The sequence below is a fragment of the Toxotes jaculatrix genome, chromosome 19, assembly GCF_017976425.1.
Source record: "Toxotes jaculatrix isolate fToxJac2 chromosome 19, fToxJac2.pri, whole genome shotgun sequence".
Classification (NCBI taxonomy): Eukaryota; Metazoa; Chordata; class Actinopteri; family Toxotidae; genus Toxotes; species Toxotes jaculatrix.
Window position 1 is genome coordinate 4,634,276 of NC_054412.1, and position 24,948 is coordinate 4,659,223.

The 24,948-nt window shown below is 41.8% G+C and overlaps 2 protein-coding genes across 3 annotated transcripts; one reads left to right on the forward strand and one right to left on the reverse strand.

The window, feature by feature from the left end:
• Positions 1-159: 159 nt before the first annotated feature.
• abracl (ABRA C-terminal like) lies at positions 160-4,072 on the reverse strand. Its single transcript, XM_041064963.1, has 3 exons — positions 3,968-4,072; positions 2,882-2,947; positions 160-2,612 (listed from the first exon to the last, which is right to left on the reverse strand). The coding sequence occupies exons 2-3, from the start codon at positions 2,940-2,942 to the stop codon at positions 2,428-2,430; spliced, it is 246 nt and encodes an 81-aa protein (XP_040920897.1). The 5' UTR covers positions 2,943-2,947; positions 3,968-4,072; the 3' UTR covers positions 160-2,427.
• Positions 4,073-6,064: 1,992 nt separating this feature from the next.
• reps1 (RALBP1 associated Eps domain containing 1) lies at positions 6,065-24,500 on the forward strand. Of its 2 annotated transcripts, XM_041064389.1 has the most exons (19): positions 6,065-6,806; positions 8,429-8,552; positions 11,433-11,662; positions 13,291-13,453; positions 13,853-13,983; positions 14,677-14,839; positions 14,924-14,987; positions 15,769-15,923; positions 16,533-16,654; positions 17,057-17,137; positions 18,428-18,515; positions 19,129-19,227; positions 19,339-19,399; positions 19,734-19,932; positions 20,060-20,254; positions 20,689-20,778; positions 20,941-21,095; positions 21,205-21,310; positions 21,388-24,500. In XM_041064389.1, exons 1-19 carry the CDS (start codon positions 6,654-6,656, stop codon positions 21,454-21,456), a joined length of 2,448 nt encoding a protein of 815 aa, XP_040920323.1. In that variant the 5' UTR covers positions 6,065-6,653; the 3' UTR covers positions 21,457-24,500. The 2 variants fall into 2 exon arrangements, with proteins under 2 accessions (XP_040920323.1, XP_040920325.1); XM_041064391.1 differs by lacking the exon at positions 17,057-17,137.
• The last annotated feature ends 448 nt before the right edge of the window (positions 24,501-24,948 follow it).

Here is a 24,948-nt window from a genome sequence, read left to right on the forward strand (position 1 = left end):
TTGTGTTTCCCAAGATTGTCACTTATCCATGTCTGCTTCAAATCAGCACACTCCAGTGAAGCAATAATATTACCTGGCATGTCTCAGTATCACACATCTGCTTTTACAAATACTGTACGTAATAATAAAATATGAAGAAGAAACACACATCAAAGCAGGTTGAAGGCTTCAAGTGTAAAGATTTTATTATTCGGAGTGTATTCCACAGTAACAGAATCCTCTGCTCCTTTAGGAATGTGTTATTGCCAATACAAAAGACAGTAATGACGCACTTGAACACATCATGCAGGCATCCCACTAGTTCACAGAAATGGCTCGAGGTATTGGCACTGCTTTGATCATGACTTTCTCCTCTTGCTAAATCCTGACTTGTAATTTGCACATTTTGAAAGCCATCTGAAGCTCACACAAGAGACACACACACACACACACACACACGCAGTGAGTTCAACAACAGCAGGATAATCTTAAAATCCAAAATGACAGTGATGCAAGCAGCATGTTTCTTCCTCACTCTTGCTTTTCTCCATTATTTCCACAACTTTTACCAACTTCTATTGAGCACATCAGTTCACTCATGAGGATTACATTTCAACGTGACTGATCTTTTCTCCTCCAGGATGCATTTCAGTTTCTTTCTTAATTAGAATACGATCAGCACATTTTTGGTCCATGAATGCGACCAACACTGTTAAGAGAACAGTCGTGTAGCAAGTAAACGGTCTCTTATACCATTTAGAAAAAAATATTTCAAGTCAAACTTTGTCAAACAATCAACATCTGAACCTAAAAGATTTAGCTAGGTTGACGCAACAGCAGTGAATGTGAAATGGTCCTCATAAAACTTGCAGACCAGGCGTCCAGGAGTCAGTTCACAAGGCTCATAACTTGCCTCTTATCACTGTGAGAAGCAAATAATTGTTTGAGAGTTTAGGAAATCCGTTGGACTATTTCACACTTTCTTGTTTGATTACACATATTGCCTGTGTTAATTGATATGATTATTTTATAATGTCTTATTTATTTATTTCATTTTGACCACTTTGGGCCTCCATACGAAGCAATGATAATTTGGTCATACCCGACCTGCAAGTTTCATTGGACCTACAGTACAGAACACAAAGTGCTAAAATAAAATTTAAAAACAAATATGAATCCACATCTTGTGTCACAAGTAAGACACCTAATTTAAGCTATAGGACAGTTATTTAACATATTTTGGTTGTGTTGATTTGGTCCTGAGAATCATTACAAATCCCATCTTTTGCATTTGGCACCAATCACCCTGTAATGACACATCAATAAAAACTGCACGAGAAATACATTCGCCGTTTGCTCGTCAACTATTTCTTATGAAAGGCAAGTTCTGGAGTTTGTTTAGCAGAGAAAATTCATTTTTGACCACTTATAAAAAGATGGAATAGAAACTACTCTTGGACATTGCAATGAGTACAAAAAGGTGCAAAAGTCTTTCTTAAAATGCACTTGCACTGTTTCTGTGAAGGAATTGTTCTTGCATTTCCAAAAAGCACTGGTCTAACAAACGTCTTTTTAAAAAGTCCACAAGAGGTAGTATAAATGGCCCATTTAAAAAATAAATGGAAGAGCCATTTGGTGACACTGTTGGTGGACACACACTATACATGATTTTAAAGCTGCACTAGGTTAATATGCTTAAAAAGAAATACTCATTCCGATACATGATTTTCAGGTAACGAGATAAATCCCACTGCCACTTCAGGCTGATAAAGGGAGAATTAGCTAGTGAAGCTTTAAAAACAAGTATCTCATACAAACAATTTGTAAAGATCCAATTATACCTTTGAAGAAGAAGTCCGTTACAGCTGCTAAATCTAACCAGTATCTTGCCTTGCGTGTCTGCTGTCACGACACTGATACCATCAAGAGAGGCATTTGGTTGTGCTAATTACCCTATACTGTAATTTTCCTGAAAATGAACAAAAAAATACCCAAATGAAAGCGTTACACAAACTCTTACATTCTTGATTTGCGTGTCTGTAGTCTTATGAGTGTATCAAAATGACTTTTCAGATCTGTGTTTGATAAAATGGTAGCGCCTGAGAAAGAGAGAGAGAGAAACATCACTTTTTCTTAGTGATCTGAAGCTATGATTGTGGCTGTTGGTCAGCCCATGAAAACCCCAAAACATTCTCAAATTTGGCACACTGAAATTAAATGAAACCCTATGCATGCCATGCCAGGTGGGTCCGTTAATATACTGTTAGGTCGAATCTGTTTGGTCATTGAATTCTGAGTTTAAACACTGAACCTCATACATGGAGGAAGATGACTGGAAACAGAAGCTCAGCAACAAGCCGGTACACTACAGAAGCTCAGTGTTTGGAAGGATTCGGTGAGACCCGCAGTTGCTAGGCCATCTGGTCCACAAGAATCCGAGAATCTGTCTCATTCTTGGAGCAGGACAATATCAACGTTGTCGTGAACGCCCTGCAGAAGCAACTCGCCCTGGAAGTTGATCACCTTCTTCTTCTTGGCAGCCTTCAGGGTGCCCACCAACGCTTCGAAGATATTGGCGCAACGGTCGTCATTAAACAACACTCCAAACTTCACGCTGGTTTGACCGTCAGCATCTGAAATGAAAAGTTAGCTCATAACAATGATGCTCATAATAAATTCCCAGAGCCCAAGATGACATCTTTAGGGTGCTTGTTTTACATGACCAACAGTTCAAAACCCAAAGATAACAGAGAAAAGCATCAAATCCTCACACTTGAGAAGCTGGAACCAACACATATGAGCATTTTAGTACAAATGTCAAAATTCAGTTCAGCTATGCTCAAGTACATAGGATATATAAAATGAACCATGTCTCTAATGCAGAAACATAGAATGAACTCACTTTTACTGCCAAGTCGCTGAATCTCCTCCACCAGCAAATTAATTTCGTGAGAGACATTCATTGTTGCTAGAAGGGAAAACAAAATTAAGATTTAGGCTTAGCTTAAAATAAGTCCTCTGATTTCTTCTGAAGAGTCAATACAATTAATTGGATGGGAGCAGTTATCCCTGGTACATGCCACTCATGTGCAGGGAGTGCCCACCAAGCCAAACTGTATTCGAGATTGTGCCATTTAAATGTTGTGCTGCTTCTACAAAAACTGAACACCTTCTTAAATGTAGCCTCTTACTCACTAAGATCCATCCTTCAAATCGGCATACACTTAATCCAGCAAGGAGGACCTGTTCCAATAAAATGTTCGACCTCCTGAACTGACACAATGGGCACTTGGAGAAATCATGCGAGAGTGAAGGGATTTTAGGAGCATTGTTTTAAGTCAAATTAAGTGCTACTCGGTGATCTACTACATGCCGAATATTCCAAAAGAGGGTAGTACTTCAGAGTAAGTCTAAAGTTTTATCCTCTCGATCACTATATTAGATTATCATTAAGGCAATTCATATTTTGATAAATTAGTGAACGCAGTCTGGAACTGAGATTTTCTCCTTAAAAAAGAAAAAAGTGAATTATAACTATGGAAACAATACAAATGTAATTTCCGTTCAAATGCATTAAATATGTTCAAAAAAACAAACACGACATTTCAAAGGAAAATTGACTGTGCGGCATTCAGTTGAACGTAACAAGACAGAACACGAATAGGGCGGACTATCCAATGCGGAAATAGAGTATTAGCACTCAGAGCTAGCCATCGCAAGGCACAAATACTTGTTGGCGAAGGGTATTCGTTCATTTGTGCAGACTAATATGCACCGTTCAGAGATGTTTTACATCACTTCAGGTACAAAGGAGATTTTTTCCCCACTGAGCAGCAGACGTGAGCTCGCCGGTAACGTTAGCTTCTAGCCAAAAAGCGATCTGCTCGGAGAGGACCGGGGAGTTGCTGAGACGGAGGAAATGGCTAAAAATTAATGAAAGTCAACACAAAACAGGCTTTAAAAGGAGCATTTGCACACACATATTTACCTCGGTTCTTCTAATTCGTGTTGCTTATGATGAAGTGATTGACGACTTTCTGTAGAATCGGCACCGCCGATGGACAGTGTTGTTGCGTTCAGGGTCTGCTCGGAAATAAACTATATGCTTTCTATAGGAATCTAATTCATTAAATTGCTTTCAGTTTTCTGTTTCAACACACAGAAAACCCCAAGTAATGTGATAGTTTTCCATCACAGAAGTACTTCAGTACTAAGGCTGCAAACAGCGATTATTTTCATTGTCAATGAACCAATACCAGTAATTATTTGGCAATATGCATAAAATATTGATCAATCAAATAATAAGAATGTCAGCTCTAGAGTACCGAGTATTTTCTGGGGAAATGATAAGACGGCTATTTATTGCGGAGGTCGACAACAGGGGCCAAAGCGGAGTATATGCTCCAGAGCCCTGGCCCGTTAGTAAAAGGCTGCTTACATGTTTATGCATCAATGATAATAATGAAATTATTTATTATACATAGTACATATAATAGTTATTATCTAATGGCAGCGGTAAGGTGGCAAAATGCAATCTTTTGTTTGTTTTAATGTCCTGGGTTCTTTGACGTGTGCCTATCTTTCCCATAACACTCGAAGGCACCATAAAATCTCATCTGACTTCATCGTGACACATTGCGAGACTTTCACGGGCACTGCCCCATATATGGCAAAGAAGAGGTGGGAAATGTCCTGTGCTTCTTTTCTGCCTCAGCACTAAGGTTTACCTTTTCTAGTCATCCCAAGAATGGCTCATACAATCGGTTAAACACATGCTCAACAAGCAAAGATGCAAAATCTCACCACATAATTAAAACAGCTAAAACTGGTCACTTTATGACTGTATCCAAGGGCTTTTATCACCTGTAAGTGAGTCTTCTCCCTAGGACTCCTCTTCCTTTGTCTCTTCCTCCTTCACCACCTAATCTGGATTGGCTGGATGGCGTGATGAGGACCTAAGATAACGTGTTTGGGACCACTTTTCCATTCAGGTGATTAAAAAAAAAAAAGTATTTATTTTGCCAAGAATTTCTGGGCGTGATGGATTTTATGTTTTATACATGGAAACTAAGAAATGGCATATGTTTTATTTGTTATTATTTACTACTATATTGTTAAGCACAATAAAGAGTGAGTGACCTAGTCCCTCATAACGTTTGTTAGAGACAGAACAGTTTCAAAGTCAATCATCTTCCCTCTTTCTTGACTTAATGGACTCAAAACATCTTTATTTTGAAATCACTCATCCGGGTCCCTGCAGGCCAAGCAAGCTCGCGCTGACTCGGACCGTAGCCCAGTGACGTCGCGAGTCATCCAGCTACCCACAAGTCATGCGAGATTACGCCGGAAGTTTGTAGTTCTGTTTCAAAATAAAATATTACCGTCGCTCACATTTTCTCGTTGCAATATTTAGTTTCTAAAGAAGACAAATGGATTGTTTTCTTTGTAAATATAAACATGGCACGTGAATGTCGCATTTTCAGAAGGAAAAGAAGCTTTGAGGCCTCTACTGACCTCGTTTCACTCCACGTTCTTCAACGCTGGAATACTGCTTGGCTCCAGGTTTGATGTCTGGTATTTGAAAATTATTTAAAGAAGATGCACAACACAAGACGTGCATTCATCAGTATCTTCTCTATTCAGATAGGCAGATATTCAGACCATAACCTTGTGTGACTCCCTATCATGGCTACGATAATGGACTGATTCCCATTGTACATCTGAGTTTTATTTATTTAGGTAGCTACCCAGCAAACCAACCAGTTATCTGGATTAATCAATTAGCTGATAGACAGAATATTCATTCTATAATATAATAATACGACATTGCCCGATGTTTTCTGTGTGGTAAGGAATCAGTAATTTCACACAGTAAAAGGGGGTCACAAGACCTATTAATAAAGGGCTCTCGCACGTTTTTCGTGCTCGGGCCCTAATACATTTTTCCAAATTTCCAACAAAACAAAACAACAAAAGCCTTGGTTTTTAGTGTGGGTAAAATTGCCAGAGTTGATTATGAACAAGTCTCTTAATTTGAAGACTCGTACCGGAAGTGTTCTGTTAGCTCTGAGTGGCTTGACGCTGGTAGTAGGAATGGCGGCTATGATCACTAGAGGAAGGAACCCAAAGACCCTGAAACTTTACGTCTAACGGCCCCGCAGAGGAATTTGTTTCCTACGAAACGCAGAAGCACCGTCCCGTAACGGTTTAAAGGGAGAAGAAGGGCTATAACGTGAAATTAACGCGGTAGATGCCCGGGCTGTGCGACTTGCTAGTTAGCTTAACGTTAGTGCAACTGACTTTGAATCAAGGTAGCTGTTAGCTCGCTGCTTTACTAGCCAGCTGTTGGCTGCTTGTCTTGGCTGGCCCAACAAGTTAACTAAGTGATTAACTGTATGAAAGCGTTCCGTATTTGAGTCGTGAAGTGAGGATCGGCTCTCTTTGTCAGCGACTAATATTGGGGACTTTTACAGAGAGCGGGATCAGACGACAACAAGTCCACTCGACGCGTTGTGAACATTATTATTCCTGCTAACCTCTACGTTAGCTAGTGCACTAACGCTAGCTAAGTTGGGATCCTGAAGTCTCGCCCATTTTTGGATCCTGCCCCAGCCATTGGCTAAGGGCTAATCAACAGCCAACTAGTCTGGTTTTCAGGTCCGATTGGTACTACGATGGAAAGTCTAACGCTGAGTGATGTCGAACAGAAATATTACTCGGATTTGTTCGTTTACTGCGACACGGACAACACCAAAAAAGTGGCGTCCAACGGGAGAGTTCTTGACCTTTTCCGGGCGGCCCAGCTACCCAGCGAAGTTGTCCTGCAGGTAAGCTAGCGGCAGCGACTGCCAGTTTTTAAAGTGTTACCATTAGGTTGTGAGGCTGGCCACGAAACGTAGAGTTGTTGATGGATATTTTACAAACTTGCCCGGTTGTTAGAGCCGACCTGTCAGCCAGTATAGCTGTGGTTAGCCTTGGTGGTTAGCAATGCTGCGCAGCAAAAGAGACACACCTTCTTCTGGCTAATGTTAGCCTTAGCCAAAGAGAGAAGGCAGCCAAGTCACATAGTTATCCCCAGTTTGAAAATTGTGGCTCAAATAAACATCGTACATGTGTAACAGAAGAATGGTGTGTTTGCTTTACAAGTGCCTGTTTGTGGGCATGTGTTGAACAGTGACATAACGTAGCAAATTATGTCCTCAACAGCCCTTTGCTTCAATTTTCTGCCCACTCTTTCCTGTCTTTTCACTCCATCAGCATCTACATTTTTTTTTCGTTACTGGGTTGAGCTGACATGCTGGAAATGCAGAGTCAGTGTCACAGTGTCCACTTGTAAATGTGATTTATAAAAGTTGTCACATAACCTAGACTATCATAAAAATGCCTTACTGAAGAGTCTTTTTTTTACGCAGGTTTTGCAAATATATACTGGGACACAGACACATTTGTCTTTTGTCAGATTACAGTATTCATGTTGTGGTTTTGCCACTCATGCCCCCATCCAGACCTTCCCCGCTCTGTCCGTTAACAGTTAGTTATGAGTAGCCAGTTAAACAGCAGCACCCCATTCTTGTGACTTCAGGTCTCTCAGCAGGCCAGTATTTGCAGTTTGTGAGTCAGCATCCTTTTCAAGGTCAACAAGGGGAGCTGTGTGGTGGAAGAATTAGGCAGTGTTGTAATCCTCCACTTTCAAAATGTGCACTGAACACTGCTGCGGCCCGTTAGACACACACAGCTACAATGTCATGTTGTAACAGGCTGAGAAAAGTGACTGGTGCTTTGTATCCACGCATACTCAGAATAAGTTCTTTGTCAGCAAGAAAGGGATCAGTCAGCTGTGGTGGGCTGTCCGTGTTGTGGCTCATAGTGCCGAAGGACTCTCACTTAAGCTGTTATGAAGTTTTCCTTTTCCATCGTCTCGTGTCCACATATGAATCATACAGCCAACACTATACATTATACTCTCTCACTACAAACTGCGCTTTTTCCTATGTGTTTCTGTGCACATTTTAAACCTTTTGTATTTTCAATTGCACTACTCATTCCACCATTTTGCATGACGCCTATTCAGTATTTAATCAAGTACACAAAATATGTGATAATCAGGCTTATAACTCGCCAAGTCCATTGAACATCTGCCAGTTAGAGTAAATGAGGCTGTTGAAAGCTGTTTTTGTGACATAAAACCAGGTAAACTGCATCGTAAAATGCTTCAGGATTTGTGGCACATGATCAGTAATTCTTCTGTACGACATATTCAGTGTTTACAGTTTTACTTGTGAGCAACTATTTTCTTGTGTCTTCCTGAAACTTTAAAAAATGTGAAAGTATAAATTGTGCGAGAGAAGACCAGTTCTTCTCTTCACTTTATCAGTGACGGTTCATATCAGAGTTTCAGTTGAATACAGTGTTGTCAACTGTTCCTCCCTATCCCTGTGTGTGGGTTTAGATCACAGAGCTATGTGGAGCCACTCGCCTGGGTCACTTCGGGAGGAGCCAGTTTTACATCGCTCTCAAGCTCATAGCCATCGCCCAGTCCGGGCTGCCTCTGAGGGTGGAAAGCCTCAACTCGGGTGGGTCCACAGTAGAATTGAACCACTGTCACCGTTTGGTACCTTTTTGGCCTGTTCTCTAACTTCAGAACCCCCTCTAACACCTGCAGGAACAGCTCCCCAAAAAATACCACAGCATAATCTTTGGGTTACATCAGGGTGTTCTTCTCTTTCTGCTGCTCTGTACTGGTGTTTTCATTTTAGAAGTGCTTATTACATTTTGAGGAGGTCATGTGACAGGAAGCACACTGAACTGCCCTATAAATTTTTTAAAATATGTAACATGCTTAAAAGTTGGTTGTTCACATATGAAACATTTAAATTGGCCAGTTACTGGGGTTTATCAGGATAACCTTTATGCGTGTAGCACTTCCTTTTGGTATACAATTTATTTGAAGGTTTGAACACAAATGTTTTATTGAAAATTCTATGCATATGATATTGTAACATGTTTTTCTTTTGGTTTTGTCTATGTGTCACTGGAAAGTGTGAGCTGTGTTTTCTTCATGTTTGATAAATAGCAGTGTTTTGTAATGTGTGAGGGGCCAAATGTTTGGCATGGCATGGAAATAAACAAACCAGTTAACTAACGAAGTAACTAACTCAAGCTCCAAAGAAAGTGGAAAGTCTGCGTTACAAGATCAGAACAAAAGACAGGGTCTTCATTAAACATTTTGGAGGCATCCAGATGCAATGAGTTTACACATCATGTGTTTAAAATAAATCAAGGACAGCTTATGTTATTCAGTCAGTCAGTAATCGTAGAGTTGGTGGTTCAGTCGTCAGCTTCTCCTGTTGTTGTTCTACGTGTCCTTGAACAACCCCAGATTGCTGATTATGTTTGTGTATGGGAGCAAATGTTGGTCCCTCAGGACAAAAACTATGAGAAATAATTTAATGCGTTTAATGCCAGCACTGCCAGTTCTGTGGGTATCAGTTGCCTAATATTTGTGTTATTAGGTGCTTGACAATGAGAGCAGCTTCACTTAGTCTCTGTTGCTTAACCAAACAGAGTTTGTAGTGTAAAGCCTTTAGGGTTTAACTGCAAAATTGCATTTTTATGTTTGACTTTGGTGTGACTTCTCTGAAAAAACACAGGACAAGATGTCACCCACTGCATGAAGTTACTCGTTTGGGATGAAATATTGCAACATGAAGTTGGCGAAATGATTTCATAATTTGAAAAAAAAAAATATATAAGGAACCACAGAGGCCAACCACTTCCTTATAGCAGAAGAGGCACGATGTGATAGTTATTAGGTTTGGGAATGTTTCAACTTTGAAAAACTGTCTCTCTAAGAGTTGGTGCTGTCTCAGAAGCAGACACAGTGATTTATGGATAGAATTGGTTAAGCCCAAAGTCACCTCAGTCATGCTGCGATACAGTTTTGAATTGAAAATTAAGCCATTTCAGAAGTTAAAGCTTTCACAGGTATATATAGGAAAATATATATAGGAAATTGACAGTCGGCTGCACACATTGGTGCTGTGTTTTCTGCTACATGTTCAAAGATAATGTGAACAAGTCAGTCAGCCTGCACTTCATTTAGTATGTTCAGCTTTTGGTGATGCACTTTGCGTTTTTAGTCCATGTTTCTTGATATTCCCGTGGTTATGTGATGAATTACAATCGTCCTTCAAATAGTAGCTCATCTGTGTTTTATACATCTAACATTTTTTTTACGATGCCTGTTTGTTTTACAAGTTTTATTAATCTCTCTCTTGCTTATTTTATTTGTGTCATGTTTGTTTTTTTGTAAAGATTTTTGAGAAGTGCTCCACAAACTTGAGATAAAGTCAGGGCTCTAGACTGCGACCAAAATTGTCACATAAGCAACAAATTTTTGAGAGTGTGCAATTTAAAATTTCACGTTTGCTTTTGTGCGAGTGCATGATGACATTGACATTGTGGCTCAAAGTAGTAGTTTTTCTTCTCCTCTGACTCAGTCGGTCTCTTCCTGCCTGCACTTACACGTGCACTGATGATGAAATGCACAAAGCAATCCATTCAGCTGTTCAGTGTTCCAAAGATGAAGCACTCTATAGCTGATTATTTAAGAAAAACAAATGAGGAGAGAGGAGGAGGCTGGTGGAGAGGGAGAGCCAACGGGAGGTCCCGACTCAGACACTGCTGATGATGAGAGTGCAGGTGCAGGCAGGGAGAGACCGACTGGCTGCACTGACTGCAACACTGCCTATAACCTAGTGAGAGGAACTACTGTTCAGACAAAAAAAACAGGGTGTGACCAACTTGGTAGCACCAGCGCTACCAGTAGAAAAGTTAGTCTGGTGCCTTGGATAAAGTAGATATTCAGTGCTGCAGCGTTAGAAGTTAAAAGCACAGAAACAAAAGCGATATCTGTCTGAAAGAAAATCTTTTAAGTTTTGTTGTCAGTCCTACGGCAGAACAAAAGTAAGGGTTCTTTTCTACTTTCACTATTTTGCTCTGAAATTCAGCATCATACAATTACACAGCAGAAGAACTAAACACATAATTTACTGCAGTGACAGTATCTTTAATAGACCACAGTTCAGTGCATGTTTCATTTTGAGGAAGCAGCCCTACTTTCTCTGAAAGGGTTACTCTCACACTGTTCTCATTATACAGCTGTCACTTTCTGCATTTACATGTCTAAACCACAGCTGATTGCAGGAAGTTTGTGCTCCTTCTGTAGGCACTCTCGGAAATCTAGGGAGCCAGTAAGTGAAGTCGATGAAAGAGAGGGGCTGCAGAAAGTAAATCCAAACTGTCAAAAATAACCTGAAATCCACTGAACTTCACGGACTGAAGATACCTGACAGTTTGAGTGCAGTGGAGAGTCATTTTGGTCTTCAAGCTTTGTTCCTGAAATCAATGTGAAACAAATTTCTGATCCTCTGAACGGATTCCTGTCTCACCAGTCAAGGACCTGCCGCTGCCCAGGTTCGTGGTGGGGAAGAACGAGGCAGAGGCCAGGCATGCAGCGCTGTACCAGGACACAGATAGCCAGGGTTTGTACCCAGCCTCTGCTACTGCAGTAATACCCAGACCACCAGGCAGGGGACACCAGAACAAGAAAGGTCCCCCCTCCTCCACTTCACTTCCTGTCCATGAGGTCATCCAGCCCCTGGCTCCCACCATAGAATCACAGGTATGTTATTCTGTTATCCTTCTGTAAGCACAACTGTTTAGACAGGCCTTTTCTCTTAGCTCAACCTTTAATACAGAAATCCATTATGTACACGGACAGTGAATGAAGGTATAGGTTAGGGCTGAACGATTTATCGTTTTCTGAAATTGCGAATACAGACAACGCGATCATGTGATCGCCAAAGCTGCGGTTCTTTGCAGTGCTCCTGACTGACCCAGGATCTGCTGTGTCAACTATTTTACACATACATGCCGTCTCCCTACCTGCCGAGCTCACCAGTCAGAAGTGCTGCGCGTGGACAGGTCGGGCTAACCGTTAGCCTGACCTGTGCACGAGCAGCAATCAGCGTAACCTGCTCCACCTGCTGCTTCATCAGTGAAATGGCTTCAGGTGGGCCAGAAGCGCAGCTACGGCATTTAATCCCCAGGAAAAACGGCACCTCGCTCATTTGGGAGCATTTCGGGTTCGAGGCCGCAGACGTGCACCGTGAAACAGGTGCTGTGCAAAACCCGTCGCGCCAAAGCGGCAACATCCAGCGGAAACACAGCCAATTTATACCGGCACCAGAAAAATCACCACAGGTATTTGCATGACGAAAAAGTTCCGGTGAAAAGTCTGAGAATGATGCTCAGGCCCGAAGCAGCGAACAGACAATCACAGCATGTTTTACCAGCATAACTCCGCGTGACAAGAACAGCCGAAGACACCGGGAGGTAACGTGGTGACTGTTAACACGGTCACCACAGACGGATTTAAAAACCTCCTCCACACGCTGGACAGAAGATCTGTCCCTCCCGCACCTACTTCACCCAGGTTGCCATCCCACAGCTGTACGTGTGAGTGCAAAGAAAAAGTGCTAACAGAGCTGAAAAATGTGGAGTATTATGCCACAACTGCTGATATGTGGTCACACAGAACGACCTTTTCGTCGTTCTGTGTGACCACCTATACTGTTCAGCCCCAGTATAGGTTAAGACTTCTGTTGATTTTTGAAGACAGTAGCTTTCTTTTCCCACAGTTCTACAAAAGCTGCAATAAAAAATGGACTTTGCTATTATCTGTCTTTTGGGGAACATCTTACAAACATTTTATTTCCTGTTGTAGCTGACACCAGCTGTTACTAGAGATATGCTACTGGAATACTGCTGCGTTTCCTGCTTACTACTCTCTGAAGTTTTCTGCTGCTGACTTTTCTCTGCCAGAACCAGCAGAATGTTGCCCGTCAGTTATATAAACTTCTTCCATAGCTCTTATCTATTTGCATCTATTGTGAAATGTTCATTCAGTGGTTGCTTGAACATCCCGTATCAGATAAAACGCTTTTGAAGTAGCATTTACAGGCCTTCACGTGGCTCGAATGTGGCATGTTCAAGATTGAAATCTTGCGTTTGAGAAGGGATCTGAAAGTTAACACTGAAAACATGTGAAACCATAATAGGACAGTAATGGTGACACTTATGCACACTGAACCTCTGTTTCTTCAGTGCGTGTCAAATTAAGATTTATAGCTTGTCTAATGATGATCATTCTCATTAAATCTCCAGTTTTTCTGATTACTGAATGCCTTTTTTTTTTTTTAAACTGCATATCTAGCTCATGTGTTGGATTGTATTTCTATCCTTTACTAGCCCGAACCAACATCCCCGGTGGTCTCCCCTCACCAGTCCCCCCCCACCTCCCCTCACTCCTGGAGGAAACACAAGCGGCAGCACAGTGGAGGAAACGCAGACAGACAGCCGGTGGTGGCTGCAACTGGAGCCGTGTGGACGCAGTTCAGAGAACCACAAGCAGGTAACATCCACTGATGAAAAGTAGTGGTGCTAATAACAGTAATGCCATGCTCACAGTGTTATCAGCGAGTAGGGTTTCATTCTTTGTGGGCCAAAGGAGATAACAAAAGCATTCTTAATGAAAAAATGTGAGAGATGTGTCAGAAAAGTTGCCACTAGTTTTGATGAAAGTGAAAAAGAGTCAGCACATGAAGCACACTGGCTGTGTTTGTGTTACTTCCTGGTGTTTGCAACTGTACATACTGTTAATAATGCTTGCATATTTTATAGACAAAATGTCTAACTGATTACTCAAGAAAATAATCGTTAGCTTCAGCCCTAATCCTTTCCTTATAACACTTGTATGTTTGTGTAACGTGGGATGCAACTGAGTGCTTTAAACTCTCCCCTCTCCCTCCAGGCCCAGGGTCCGGTGATGGCATGTGGCCGTCCCACTCGCCTCCTCCTCCAGGTCAGGAAAGTTGGGTCAGTTTCACAGCAGACACCCCGCCATCCAGCACGCTCCCAGCAATGCATCCCTCGTCAGTCCAGGTAAGTCCAGGTTATGCTTTTGTCAGTCTCAGGTCAAAAGGATAAAAAAAAACAAAAACAAAAAAAAACAAAACACTGAATTTCTCCAACAAATGACAATTATAATTTGTGCGCCTCACTTTTTGGTGCTGCAATTTAGCTACAGATTGCTGTATAGGGTGAACGCATGACGGCAAACATCAAGCTCTCTGATCAGATGGAAAGATGCAATCAAACACAGCAAACATGAAACATAAGACACCACACTAACCACCGTGGTGCTTCAAACAGCAGCCAGCATTTTATATCAGTGCCTTATCTGCCAGCGCTTCTAGACTGAAGCTCACGCAGCTCGTGTGACTCAGGCAAATTAAGAAACCGAGAAGGGCCCTGTGCCCCATGGCTAATTATAGATGGACGACATGCTGATTTTTAGTTTCTTAGATGTTATTTCCTCTGTCAGAACTATGTGAAGTTTTTGCTATAATAAAAGCTTTTGCTGTGCCACCATTCTTGGGAATTTGTAACATGTTTGTGCAGCTTAGACTGTTGCCCGATACATTACAATACATACAGCCAGAAGAGACTGCTCATACATTGATAAGAGTTTTATCCTAACTGGCTTTACTTAATTATGCAATTAATTATGTATTCTTTTTAACTGGCGCTGCTCTCTTAAACGTTTCCGTAAATGTCTCACATGGTTGCCCACAGGAAAGCACAACGATACGAACAGTGGCCTCAGCAGCAACGACCAATGAGATCCAGCGACAGTCCAGCGGCTACGATGATCCATGGAAGATCACGGACGAGCAGAGACAGTATTATATTAACCAATTCAAAACCATCCAGCCAGACCTCACCGGCTTCATACCTGGTAGCAACATGCATAAATATGTGCACGTGAAACGAGCTCCCTGTACAACATGAATCGACTGAATCCTGTTTCTGTGTGTCCCAGGTTCAGCAGCAAAAGAGTTCTTCACCAAATCAAAGCTACCAATTTTAGAGCTGTCACACATTTGGTGAGTCGTCACTGTTGACCAGCACATGTTTAACAGTTAAGCGCTTTTATAACATGGCAGGTTAGGTCAAGATGACAGCAAAAATATGTTAACCCATGACTGTTTTCTGCCCAGCACTACACTATTGGTTGGTTAATTATTTTGATTTACAGTTGAGCACAGAGAAGGATTTCCTCACTTTGAGGTTTCACTGAGAATCATTATCTCATTACAGTACATAGCCATCAAGTATTTGGGATTTTTCTTCATGTATTACTTTAAATTATCAGTTGAACAACAAATCGCCTCACCGCCTGGCCACGTTGAGTCCCAGTCTACCGACCTGCCATTGTTTTTGAAGGGGAATAGAATGTTCCTGGATAATTACAGTTCATTACTATATAATAAAAACCATCTGTCAGCTCATCTTACCATTCTTACAGGCTTGTTTGCATAGGAGCAAGCCTTAATTTCAGTTGTCGCAGCTTGTTTTGAGCAGGACTCGTTATTACTAGTATAATGAGCTCTACACACTAAATGTTGAGTGGAATAGGGCCTTTGTATACAAGTGGGCCATTTGCATAAATACTGATTTCCCCTGTTTTTGTTCACCCAATGCATCTGAACTAGCAAAAGCAAACGTTGACTTTTTAAAATAATGTGTGGAAGATGAAGTAGGGTTGAAAGGCAGATGTCTTTATAGACGTGATCCTGTTTGTAGAAGCTCTCTGCTGCAGCTTCTGTTGCCGCTGCGATGCATTTTGTCTGGACTGCAGACTCACTGTGTAACGTGTGTTTGAAGGGAGCTGTCAGACTTCGATAAAGACGGAGCGCTGACCCTGGATGAGTTCTGCGCCGCCTTCCACCTGGTTGTGGCCAGGAAGAATGGCTATGACCTCCCTGAGAAGCTGCCTGAGAGCCTGATGCCAAAGCTGATTGACCTGGATGACTCAGCCGGTACACAGACTCACCCTCTCTGTTGCTCCCTCCCCTAATTTATCAACCTCAGGGCTCATAGAACCTGTTAAGTGACAGCACTGCAGTGTGCGAAACCTGCCTCTTGTTGGCTGTAGTTCACCTGTTTAACTGGGCTGTACTTTCTATGTACTTACCTTTGTTCTAAGCTAAGTTAATCGCAGGCTGGTGGTAGCTTCATATTACAGTTCAGACGTAAGAGAGGTGTCATTCCTCTCTAATTCTTCTAAGCATGAAAGCAAACATTTTCACAGTTTGTCAAACTATTAATTAAAAAAACAAAAAACTAATTTCAACAGAAGATCTCAGAAAGTGTTTATCAGCACAGATCCATTTCATTAGTTTATATTTGTCAGGGTTTGACTGATTTTAGAGCTTTGGTCTTTTGAATATTATGTTCACATAAAGGAAACTGCAAAAACATTGTTCTGATTAAAATCAGAAACAATAACTGGAATATTTTATGCAACTTTCTAATGAAACATGCCTGAAAGTAATTTGTAATAATTGGATTTTGCTGTTTATCACATTTGTAAATTATCTGAAGCCTATATACATGAATGTAACCTGTGTGAAATGTTTCCTACACAGAGGTCCCGGAGCCAGCTGCTGACGTTGGATACTCGGGCTCCCCGGTGGAGGTCACCCCCAGCAAGTCTCCTTCTATGCCTTCACTCAACCAGGCCTGGCCAGAGATGAACCAGAGCAATGAGGTTCCAACATACATACACATGATTACTGATTGTACTTTCACACAACCTGTAAGCTCCACATATGTTTTGCTTTTGGGTGTTTGCATTTGATTCATCTTAAATAATTGCTCTGGGTTTATTAGGTGACGTTTCCTTTTCTTTATTCATCCATCATGAATTGATTGCCGCTCTGTCCTCTTTACCATCAAACGTCATCACTGACAATTCACCACCTCTTCTCTCACCTCATGGACTGTGGTGGTTCTGTGTGAAAGTCAGCGATGATTTCACGCCACCGCGTCGTCTGCCGACGACTGGTGATGTCACATTGCGGATGCTGGTGGCTCAGACTGATGATGTAAATGTGTGATGTCACTGCACTGGCTGACTGACATGTTTTTTCTCACTGTCTGTCTCCTGCAGCAGTGGGAGACGTTTAGCGAGCGCTCCTCCAGCTCACAAACTCTGACCCAATTTGACTCTAACATTGCACCAGCTGACCCTGTAAGTCAATCACTTAGTATGCATGGTTTCACCATTAATGGACAGACATTAACCCTCTCTGGATGTCTTTCTCTCTCTCCCTCACCCTCTCTCTCTCTCTCTCTCTCTCTCTCTCTCTCTCTCTCTCTCTCTCTCTCTCTCTCTCTCTCTCTCTCTCTCTCTCTCTCTCTCTCTCTCTCTCTCTCTCTTTCCCTATTTCAATCTGTCTGTGCATGATGTTCTTTCCAAATGCAGTCCACTGCATCGGCAGTGGATAGTGTGTGTTGTGATTTGGCTGGCTTAGCTTCTGTTGGACATCACCTTTTTTCCTACAGTGACATCCACCAATCACTAGTGCATTTGCAGATTGTGACAGATAAACATTTCCATGTATGGACACTGCTATAAGTGTTTAAAATTGTCTAGTGCTTTGATTTATTGTTGAGCTGTCCAGGTACTTTGTGAATTTTTTTTTTGTTTCTCAGGCAGAATTTCTTCTCCTCACAGCAACAATTTGCTCTGGAATGGCTCTGCACAATTAATCAGATGAAAAGTGCAGCGTTGACAGCCTCAGTTTGCCTTATTGCAAGAGTGTGCATCTTTTTCAGATTGCTTTTAGGTGCTCAGTAATTCCGGGCACAATCCCAGCATAAAAAATCACTAAGCAGAACCTAAACAGTGACATAAAACGTATCACTTAAATCTTTTAATTTATAACTTTCCCTTTTTTCCTCTCACAATTTGAAATTTTTTTTTTTTTTTTTTTTTTTTTTTTTTATATCAGGTAGATGTTTTACTAGGGTGTAACATGCACAAATGGTTATGCAGTGGGGGGAAGAGTTATTCAGTAAGATGAAATATTTCCTTATTGAACTGTCACTTTCACTTGAGTAAAAATATGTTGGTATTTTTATAATGCAGATAACTCACTCCTTATTGATGCATTAATAAAAGAAAGTAGCACTTTAATGTTGTAAACTTAATTATGCTTAAATAATGTACTGAGTAGAGTAAGTGCATCGAGTTATATTTCACATTACACTCACCCAACCCACCCCCACTGACAGAATATAGTGATTCTTGTATCACAATGATATTTCAGTGAGAATATTCTGTATATATTTGTTTGCATTTGATACACGCAACAAGGCTGTCAAACCAAACAGCCAACTAATGAACAAGTAAACTAAAAATAATTGAGGACCAAAAAAAACACCTCATCTCTTTCTGTGAAACTTGTCCGTCCCCCTTCATAAACCTGCCTCTCACCTCCTGTTGCTTTGTCTGTCTGTCTGTCTGTCTGTCCTCCAGGACACAGCCATCGTTCACCCAGTTCCCATCCGGATGACACCCAGTAAGATCCACATGCAGGAGATGGAGCTGAAGAGAACTGGCAGCGGTGAGAAACCCTTTGGCTTCACGCCTGATAGTCATCCTCCTGATTTATAATTGAACAAATAACAGTGTGATCAGTTTCAGTCATTGTGTGTGTGCAGCAGCAAGCTTCATAACACAAGCTGTTCTACTGCTCATTGACAGTTGTTATTGATAGCATCGTTAGGAGCTTTGCATCAGTTATGAATGTGATTTAAAGCCAATGTGAAAAAGAACTGCATTAGGCCTGTCAGCACATTTCAGATAAATACATACATCATGACAGGTGTGAAAACCTCCAGTCCTGACAGTGCCGTCAGAATGAGAGTGTGTGTTTAATGCCTTAGACCACACCTTGCTGAGTTTGCAACTTTGGAAAGGTAATGACAACCCCAAAGGCTGCCATTTGTTATCAGTAAACAGAAACTGATATGTCATTAAACATAATCGGACAGCACTTTTTTAAATTCATAAACATGCAGTGGTGGCCGGGCTTATTATCAGTTTCTGAAACTGCTACTGAAGACACACTGGCAGTCAGAGTGATGGTAAGACTGCCAGCTGTTATTATGTCCACGTACAGCTGACTTCAGTGGACTCAACACTTTTCCCTTCCCTGTTATTTCTCTAACCTTTAGACCACAACCACCCGACTAGCCCGCTGCTCGCCAAACCCCCAGAACTGTCAGAAGAAACCAAACTACCTGCCTCCATGTTTGTAGCTGCCAACACTGTAGGTGAGTAAAGGAGGGTCTGCTGTACAAGAGAGTGCGCGCTCAATCAAAGCTTTATATGTGTAAGGTACCAAAGGTTGACCAAGTTTTATTTATTTATTTGTCTCCGTGAAGGTGATGGTTATAGCAGTTCAGACTCCTTCACATCAGACCAGGAGCCAATCACAAGACAAAGGTCAGTAGCTATCACTTCTACAAAACAAAATGTTTAAGGACGTCACCCTGGTTTCATATTTTCTTTGACAATTGATCGATTGATGGGAAAACATAATCGGTAGATTAACAGATAATGAAGGCGCCACACTATATATTTTTTCACACTATCATTTGTCACGGTTATCAGTGGGTCATAGACAGCCACCTTGCAAGTCTGTCAGGTGACATGAAGGGTATTCTGTTTGTATCTTTGACCATCTTTCCCCTCATTAGGATAAATCACACTGTAAATAGGTGGAATAAAATTTTTTTATCCCATCCATAAGTCCAGAAACATAAATGTTTGTGTTCAGGTCTCAGTCGGGAACATCTCCAGAGGCTCTGAAGGTGGTAGCCCCTCCTCCCCCACCACCTCGCCCTCACCCCTCTCACTCTCGCTCCTCGTCTCTGGACATGAATCGCACCTTCGCTGCGGCATCAGCCACAGGACAACCACAACCGTCTACGATAGCTTACCCACCCGCTGTGCCTCCTCGACCGCTACCTACACAGGTCAGACAGGAAAAAAAACACCAACAGAAAAAAATGAAGTGACCTTTTATGTGATTCATGTACAATTACAGATTTTAACAATAGTAACAATGGATTCAGGCATAAAAATGCTCCATACTCTCCACAGACATCAGTACCACACACCGGGCATCGTGTGGAGGCTGAGGCTGTACCGGGAGGCGGGGCAGTGCTCACTACCACCTCCCCCCAGCAGATTCCTCAGCAGCCCAATTTCGCCGACTTCAGTCAGTTTCAGGCCTTTGCGGCTTCTGAACAGCCCTCCAGTCTGCCGGAGGTCGACAAACACAGTGAGGCAGGACAGGTAAGTTGTTACCTGGACTAGGGGTTTGTTTGTTTTATTGCCAGTTTATGATCAAAGGTTTCACATCGAGTCATAATGCAAACATCGGGCCATTAAAAGCCAGTTTATGTTCTGTCAGTAGCAGTCGGAAAGGTGTGTGGGCGGGGGTGGCTGTTTCCGAAGCTACTCAACCGTCCGATAAACAGATCAGAGTACTGAGCCCTTCACTGTGAAATACGTCTGCATGTCTTAACTTTATATCAACCGAAACACCTGCACTTAAGCACTAATCACCATGTATGTGTGACTGCATTTCATTCACAATGATACAATTCAGATAAAAATCATAAGCATACGTAAAATAATTGTGTAGCTGAAGCTCACAGTCACACGTTGTGGCTGTTTGGTGCAGAGTTTAACATGTCATTGCTTTGTGAATGTCTTTGTGTCCACAGGTGGATAAGGCACCAGAGGGAGCCGGCCCTTTGAGAACAGTGAAGAGCGATGGCCAAGCAGATGAAAGAGCCTCAACTGCTGTCAACTCTGTAAGTTAACATCTTCTCAAAACTACTGTACAACAGATTATCTGATCCTTGTTATTACACATAATCAAGCATTTTCTCTAAATTGAAGCAAAGGTAGCATCTTGTCTTTTGTAAGCTAACAGACATCCAGAATTTCAGTTTGGATTTTTGTTTTCTCATCAGGTCAAAGGTTCGTCTGGTCCACTAGCTCCGCCTCCTAAACCTGTGCGTCGGAGGTTGAAATCTGAGGATGAGCTGCGACCGGAGGACGAGCAGCACGGTCCACAGAAATCAAACGTCATCGCTGCTGTCCTGGCCACTCAGCCCTCCATCCCAAGGTAGTTAAACTTGGCTGACTGGCTACTAAGACTTTTGATGATCTTGTTAAGTCATAGTGTTTTGTGTGCATTACATTTAAGTAAAAAGTGTGTGTATTTGTGTCTTCAGGTCAGTTGGAAAGGACAAAAAGGCGATTCAAGCTTCAATCAGAAGAAACAAGGAGACGAACACAGTGTTGGCACGACTTAACAGTGAACTCCAGCAACAGCTGAAGGTATGAAGGGCATGCACTTAAATGTTTTCTGTCTGAGTCTTGACAAAGAAAGTCACTCTTAACTCGTCATTTCCCAGGACCTGCTCGAAGAGAGGATATCTCTGGAGGTCCAGCTGGAGCAGCTCAGACCTTTCTCTCATCTTTAACCAACGTGGGGACGAAAACTCGGCTGCAGTTCATCTGAAGCAAGGCTGTGGGCCTCAGTGTGACTCCCCCCCTCCCTCCATCCATCTCTCCCTCCTTTTCTCCTTCCTCCCTGCCATCATCCCGGCTTTCCCTCGAGGCTCCGACCTGCCGCAGGGTGCTCCGTTAAAACTCTCATGCTCAATCACACACTTATCAATCATAAACCGGAAGGACATGAGATCAGTCTTAACCAAGAGGGAGGAGGTGACAGGAGCGTGGGGGGGTTTTTACAAACTGGCACTTTTCAATTTTCTCTGAAGAGAGGTGAAGGTGAGGACAACAGTGAACTGAGAAACGGTTAGGAGAAGCAGACGAGATGCTGCAGATGCTGGTGTCTGATGACTTTACTCTCTGAACGACTGAAGAAGAAATGCAGAGTGTGTGAGTCACCTGTTTGTGTGACTGTTTGCGTATTTGTGTGTCTGTTTTAGTGACTTACATGAGGCTAGCGTCGGTATGTTTGTTCTCTCTTGGGGTACAGGCTCTGCCACACCAAATCAAAAATCAGGCAAATTTAAAGGCATGACTCAGCATTTTGGAAGCATGCTTATATGCTGTCTTCCTAAGAGCGAGATGAGAAGATCTGTATCGATCTTACAAGCGTTAAGTGCACAGGTGAAATCTGCAATTAGCTTAGCTTAGCATAAAGACTGGAAAATGGTCCAAAATGCATTTACGAGCACCTCTAAAATTCACTTTGTTTCTCATTTGTTTAATCCATACAAAAACCGAAATGTAAAAAAACAGTAATTTGTGGTTTTAGGGGTGTTACATGCTAAAAGCTATTTCATCTAACTCTCAGAAAGAAAGTGAATAAATAATATTCCCAAAATGTTGAACTATTGTCATCTTGCCTCTTGGCATGACTTCTTTCCTACTGCCATGAACACGCATATAAAACTGGACAAAAACATTTCTGCTTTAAATCTCATCAAAGGTGGTTTGTTCCACCATTTAAAAAAAAAAAAAAAAAAAAATAGATCACAGAAACATGCTTCAGCACATACAAGAGGCTTTCAAAGTCTGTAGAAAGTCTATAACAGGCTATTACTCCTGCCAGTAAGCAAGGAATGCAAAATTGACATTTTTTTGACTGGAATTTGGTGTGGTTGGGCTCCCCGTAAAACATAGAGGGCTACCTCTGGACAGGACTCTTGTGTGTATGTTTTTGTGATGCCTTTACTGGCTAAATCATCATGGTGAAGGCTTTTTTGACTCATCCTGTGACATAAATTCAGCCCTTATCCTCCTTCTTACTGCCCCTTGAAGTCTACGTGCGTGTGTGTGTGTGTCGGCATGATGGGAGGAATGAATGCTTTGTCTTCTGTTTCTTTTCTTCACGTTACACAGTGTTTGGGGATTGATGTGACTGAATGGTTTAACTTTAATGCCAAATGACTGAACGATGACTCTGCTCTCTCACCTCTACATGGGCTGTGTTTTAAAGAAAAAAAAAAATGCAAGACCTCTTTCCCTTTCCTACAGGTTTTTCTTTAACATAGCTGTGGCTCAACATTTCAGCTTTCCTTTAAACCTCGAGTTCTTGACTCCTGAGGTTATTTTCTGTCTTTAACTTCACCTAAGTTTGAAAGCATTTAGTCAAAGCAGACATTCACGTGAAGGGTTTGAAGATTTTTCAGCTGCGTGACTGCAGGTGGCGGCATTTTTATGAAGAATTGTGTTGCTGATCAAGAAGAAGTTTTCCTGTGATTTTTCCGCTCAGCCATCACACGTGCACAGATCCGAACCGATGGTGCAGATAGAGTTGATACTGATTTGAAAATTCAGCTGTTTTCCAACTGGGCCGTCGGCACTATGCAAGTACGGGCGATACATCTCCACAGACCAACTCTAACTTAGCTGTTTGTACTATGATAGTAGCAACTGTGTGAACAGTACACTCTGGTTTTTGTATCGTAGATCTTCCAGAACACCATCTACTGTATGTTTGTGATTCAGTTTGCCTTGTTTTGTTTTTTTTTTTCGTACTGACGAGCAGTCCACTTCCCCCCCAGCTCCCGGCTCCAGAGGGAAGTAAACTCCAGATCAGTGTTTTATCAGGGCAGTTTCACCTGAAATCTGCAAGATGAAGCTTAGCAGGACTACAGACGGAGACCAGTCAACAGAATGGGAGACCTGAATGACCCAACTGCACTTTGAACTTAACTCCCCGTTCTTCTTTGTTTCCTTTGTATTTTTATTTGTGACATCCTTCCTTGACCTTTGCTTTCTTTTAACCTGCATGTTGTTTTTGTCTTTCACGTGTATTTAAAAAAAGAAGATGCTTTAAGACGAAAAAAAATGAACCACTTGAGTTTTATTTCTTCTGTTCAACCTGGAAACTCTACGGTTTTTGTGCCAGTATCCTAAAATATCATGTCCTGTTTGGTTAATTCTAATTATTGTTATTATTATTATTTTTTTTTATAAATGTTTTGTCCCTGGAGCTTCCTGCGTGTTGGTGACGAATTTTGTCTTCTTCTAAAGCCTTACTCCCCCGACTGGCGTTCAGGTTTCCAAGGTGGCTGACTGACCTCTCTTCCTTGTTGTATCAAGGCTCGCCTTCTTTTTTCTGCTGTTGAGGACGATGATGTACTTGGTGTGTGCGTGCGAGTGTGTTATATTGTTTCCAGACCTGGAACTAATACCATTTAAAACCCTATTAAACACCTTCATGTGGGATTGATTTATGTTTGCTAGCACAATAGCTCCCTCCTCATCCCTAAAAGGCAATCCAGGCAGGCAGAAGCAATCAGTCGTTAACAAAGTCTTTGATGGGATTTTGAATGCTATTTGCTCCCAGATCTGTGTTGTATATTGTATATGATACACACTTTTGGACTCATATGTAAATTTGCATTAATTGCTGACTAACAGCGAAAGAATATTCTATTTAATTCCTTCTCTCTTGGCTGTGGGATCCTAGATGTTTAACTGCATGGATGTACTGTATCTCTGCAGAGTCAACTAGCAGCTGTGTGATTTTTACACAAAAATAAAAACGGCACAATATTTTAAACACTGCTCCCTTTACTGACTTCCTGTGTTTACATGAGAAACTGGTCCACTATGTCTGAGTGTCTTTCAGCGCAGACTGTAGTGCTGTAAAATACAGACCTACTATGTTTGCCCTCCTGCAGCTACTGAATTAACCTACACTCACCAGCAACTTCATTAGGTACACCTGTTCAACTGCTTGTTATCTAATCAGCCAATCACATGGCAGCAACACAATGCATTTAGGCCTGTAGACAGAGACAAGACCACCCGCTGAAGTTCAAACCAGCATCAGAATGGGGAAAGAAAGGTGATTTAAGTGACTTTGAATGTGGCATGCTGATTTACTGGGATTTTCTCTCACAATCATCTCTATGGTTTACAGAACATGGTCCAAAGAAGAGAAAATATCCAGGGAGCAGCAGTCCTCTGGGCGAAAATGCCTTGTTGAAGCC

Bases quoted from the DNA above. Each gene is read 5' to 3' on its own strand.
- abracl (XM_041064963.1), bottom strand. From the start codon at position 2,942: ATGAATGTCTCTCACGAAATTAATTTGCTGGTGGAGGAGATTCAGCGA. The intron at 2,613-2,881 runs GTGAGTTCATTC...TTTTCATTTCAG, and splicing joins TCAGCGACTTGGCAGTAAAA to ATGCTGACGGTCAAACCAGC.
- reps1 (XM_041064389.1), top strand. From the start codon at position 6,654: ATGGAAAGTCTAACGCTGAGTGATGTCGAACAGAAATATTACTCGGAT. The intron at 14,988-15,768 runs GTGAGTCGTCAC...GTGTGTTTGAAG, and splicing joins TTAGAGCTGTCACACATTTG to GGAGCTGTCAGACTTCGATA. The intron at 15,924-16,532 runs GTACACAGACTC...TTTCCTACACAG, and splicing joins TGACCTGGATGACTCAGCCG to AGGTCCCGGAGCCAGCTGCT.